Below are 3102 nucleotides of genomic sequence, written 5' to 3' on the forward strand. Positions count from 1 at the left end.
AAGGTTAAAAGATTAAAAATAACCGTTGGTATTTTCTTAAATTGACATTAAATTGAATCTTAGAAACTAGCTAGTGATGATGTATTCAAGACGTGTGAGAAGTAAGCAGTGTTTTAAAAGGTACATCATAGCACAAAGACTTATCTCCGACATCACGTTACCCGGCCTTATTATGGCACACCGTAGTCGAATGCACATTTTTTATAAGGCTCTATTTGATCTTTTTTTACCCGTTTATTGTTTTACTTTTAAAGTTTTTTTTTAGTATATAACCTACTTAGCTTGTATATAATCTTATATCAAAATAATAGCGGAAAGTATAATTTTATATATGATGTACAAATTTTACACCATAATTCACGTCTCATGCTTTCAAAAACAGCGTGACTCCTAAAACTTGAGGGTCGAATTCGCCAACGCATGCCTTATGCTATGAACGTGGGCAGTATCGTCCACTTCACCAAATTCTGATGAAGATTGAAATTTACCGTAAATAAAACTAGGAGGAGGCAGTGATACGATGGTAACTCTTCCATACTCATGCAACCAAATAGCAGTCAGTAAATTAAAGTAATTGATTTTAACACAAAACCTAAATCTAATCAAACATCAGCACGCACATTGCTTAAACAAACTGAAAAGTTGTAATTAATAAAAAACGAAAATATAAAGACAGAAAGTCTGAAAAGTAATAATTTAATGTAACAAAAAGCTTTTGATTATAATAATTAACATCTTGTTCATGTAATTTAGTTAACAAAATCCATGATTGTAAGATAATGTTGATCACGAAATCTCATATATACCTAAAATAATGTGTCATGAATATACAATTCAAGGATGTAAGAATTTTATGGTCAAGAGATGGTGAATTAAAAAAAAGTATGAAGATGGAAACTTCCAAAATGTCACAGTCCTGAGGTATTAACAAATGATTCTTTACAATGAAAGACAAGCAGAAAAAAACCTATTCCCTATTCTGCCAATTAATTATTCTAATCTATATGCCACACCCTATAAAAATATTTAGGTTTCTTTTTAATTTATTATATGCCTGCTCAGGGAGAAATGTTTATCCCTTTCCATTTCACTCATCTCTCTCAATCTCTATAACTCAAGTTTCAATACTCATACTTCTGATTTTCAGTCTCCATATTTTTGTTTAACTGCAAATTGGAAGGGAAAAGAATATGGGGAGAGCACCTTGCTGTGATAAAGCTAATGTGAAGAAGGGTCCATGGGCTCCTGAAGAAGATGCTACGCTTAAGGCTTATATTGAGGAACATGGTACTGGTGGTAACTGGATTGCTTTGCCTCAGAAAATAGGTAAGTTATGTTTATGTTAATGCTGATGATCATACAAATGTTTTTAGATAATTTGTTGTAATCAAGACAGAAATAGCCGCAGGCACTTTGGTTGTAAATATGCGAACCTAGTTCTTTTTCCTGTGCGATTGTTTGATTAATTACCCTGTGAAGAAATTTATGTATTCATGTTGATTGTTTGCCTATGAACTGATAATTAGGGCTTAAGAGATGTGGGAAGAGTTGTCGCCTCCGCTGGCTAAATTATCTCCGGCCAAATATCAAGCATGGAGGTTTTTCTGAAGAAGAAGATCGCATAATTTGCAGCCTCTATGTTAGCATAGGGAGCAGGTAACTAATTGGCCCCCTTTAGCTGAAGTAGCAGCTGATATATTGTTGGAATAAGATCTTTCTTTTTATTCCCTTTTGAATTCATAACATATATAGAGACTGTTTGCATAAGCAGGTGGTCTATAATTGCAGCACAATTACCCGGACGAACCGATAATGATATAAAGAACTACTGGAATACAAAGCTGAAGAAGAAACTCTTGGGTAAGCAGCGGAAAGAACAAATTTCTCGTAGAAAGGGAGAGTTACTAATGAAGAAAGGGAGATCACCATCAGAAATTCCATCTTCCATAATCGTTAGTGGTAACGACAACAACTGCCAAGATCCTTATTGGCCAGAGTTGCCAGTGTTGCCACCTGTGCCCTACTCGAATCAAGAACCTTGCTTTGTCAACGGTCATGCTTCTATACGGAAACTACTCATCAAGCTTGGAGGAAGATTTTCTTGTGATGATAATGGAGATCAATCTGTCAACATGGTCTCACACTTCCCCATTGATCTTCCAGCATCATTGCATGATGATCAGAAGTTTATTGCTAGTAGTACTCCAGTTTCTTCTTCTTCTTCAATGTTGCTGAATAGCCAACACGACATTTTGCCTATACAGGAGGGGCGAAGTGGCTGTTTCCCATCAGTATTTGAGGAAATGTATCACAATCCACAAAAATTGGATGGACTGGAGTTCCTATATGGAGAGATGTGTGAAATAAACACAAGTGGAAGCAGTAGCGTTATTACATGCAGAGATAGCATGGACTGGGGTGAGATGAGTTCCCTAATTAGCACCACGACGACTACGAGTAATGTTATGAATTCATCAAACTTCCGAAGATCAATTCAGCAAGGGGTGGAACTACAAGATTGTGCTTATGATGACAATCACCACAACCGAGTTCATTAACAGATAAGGAGAAGCTATGATAAAAGAAATCTTAAATTTATGATTCGTTGGTTGGAAATGTTTGAGTTTAATTAGTTGCTATATTTACCATTTTGAAGCCTTTTACTCTCTTTTTGGAGTCAGTTGCTTGACACACAATGTGTTGAGGACTATGGAAGCGTATTTGTGTGTGTTTATATTGTTTGTCACAGAAACAGCTAAATTAAATTTGATCTCAGTTTTTATGTGGTACATGCATGCTTGATGTTTGTAGAAATTAACCAAGGGAATATTATAGTAACAAGAGCTTTGAAAGGAATATTAGTGCAAAAAGAAAGCTTCAATCCAAAGTGAAAGACACCTTGGGATGTGTGAATTCATCTTGAATTCCCCCTGGAAAAGGTACGTCATGCATGTGTGTTTAATTAATTGATATTAACTCAGATGCATGTCGGTCATCTTACCTTTTATAAGTTTCTAGGAAACCTAATAGAGATTCCCTTCAAAGTTTTGGCAATAAGTTGATGGGAGTTAGTACATAGGGTACTTCCAATGGATTCAATTT

At 35.4% G+C, this 3102-nt stretch overlaps 1 protein-coding gene across 1 annotated transcript; it reads left to right on the plus strand.

Annotated features, from left to right (window-relative positions):
- Positions 1-1133: 1133 nt before the first annotated feature.
- On the plus strand, positions 1134-2789 carry LOC112515518 (transcription factor RAX3-like). The gene is made up of 3 exons (XM_025122391.1): positions 1134-1326; positions 1527-1656; positions 1772-2789. Exons 1-3 carry the CDS (start codon positions 1191-1193, stop codon positions 2556-2558), a joined length of 1053 nt encoding a protein of 350 aa, XP_024978159.1. The 5' UTR covers positions 1134-1190; the 3' UTR covers positions 2559-2789.
- Positions 2790-3102: the final 313 nt, after the last annotated feature.

Source organism: Cynara cardunculus (genome assembly GCF_001531365.2).
Source record: "Cynara cardunculus var. scolymus isolate 2C chromosome LG 7, CcrdV1, whole genome shotgun sequence".
NCBI lineage: Eukaryota > Viridiplantae > Streptophyta > Magnoliopsida > Asterales > Asteraceae > Cynara > Cynara cardunculus.

Bases quoted from the DNA above. Each gene is read 5' to 3' on its own strand.
- LOC112515518 (XM_025122391.1), top strand. From the start codon at position 1,191: ATGGGGAGAGCACCTTGCTGTGATAAAGCTAATGTGAAGAAGGGTCCA. The intron at 1,327-1,526 runs GTAAGTTATGTT...ACTGATAATTAG, and splicing joins TGCTTTGCCTCAGAAAATAG to GGCTTAAGAGATGTGGGAAG. The intron at 1,657-1,771 runs GTAACTAATTGG...TTGCATAAGCAG, and splicing joins TATGTTAGCATAGGGAGCAG to GTGGTCTATAATTGCAGCAC.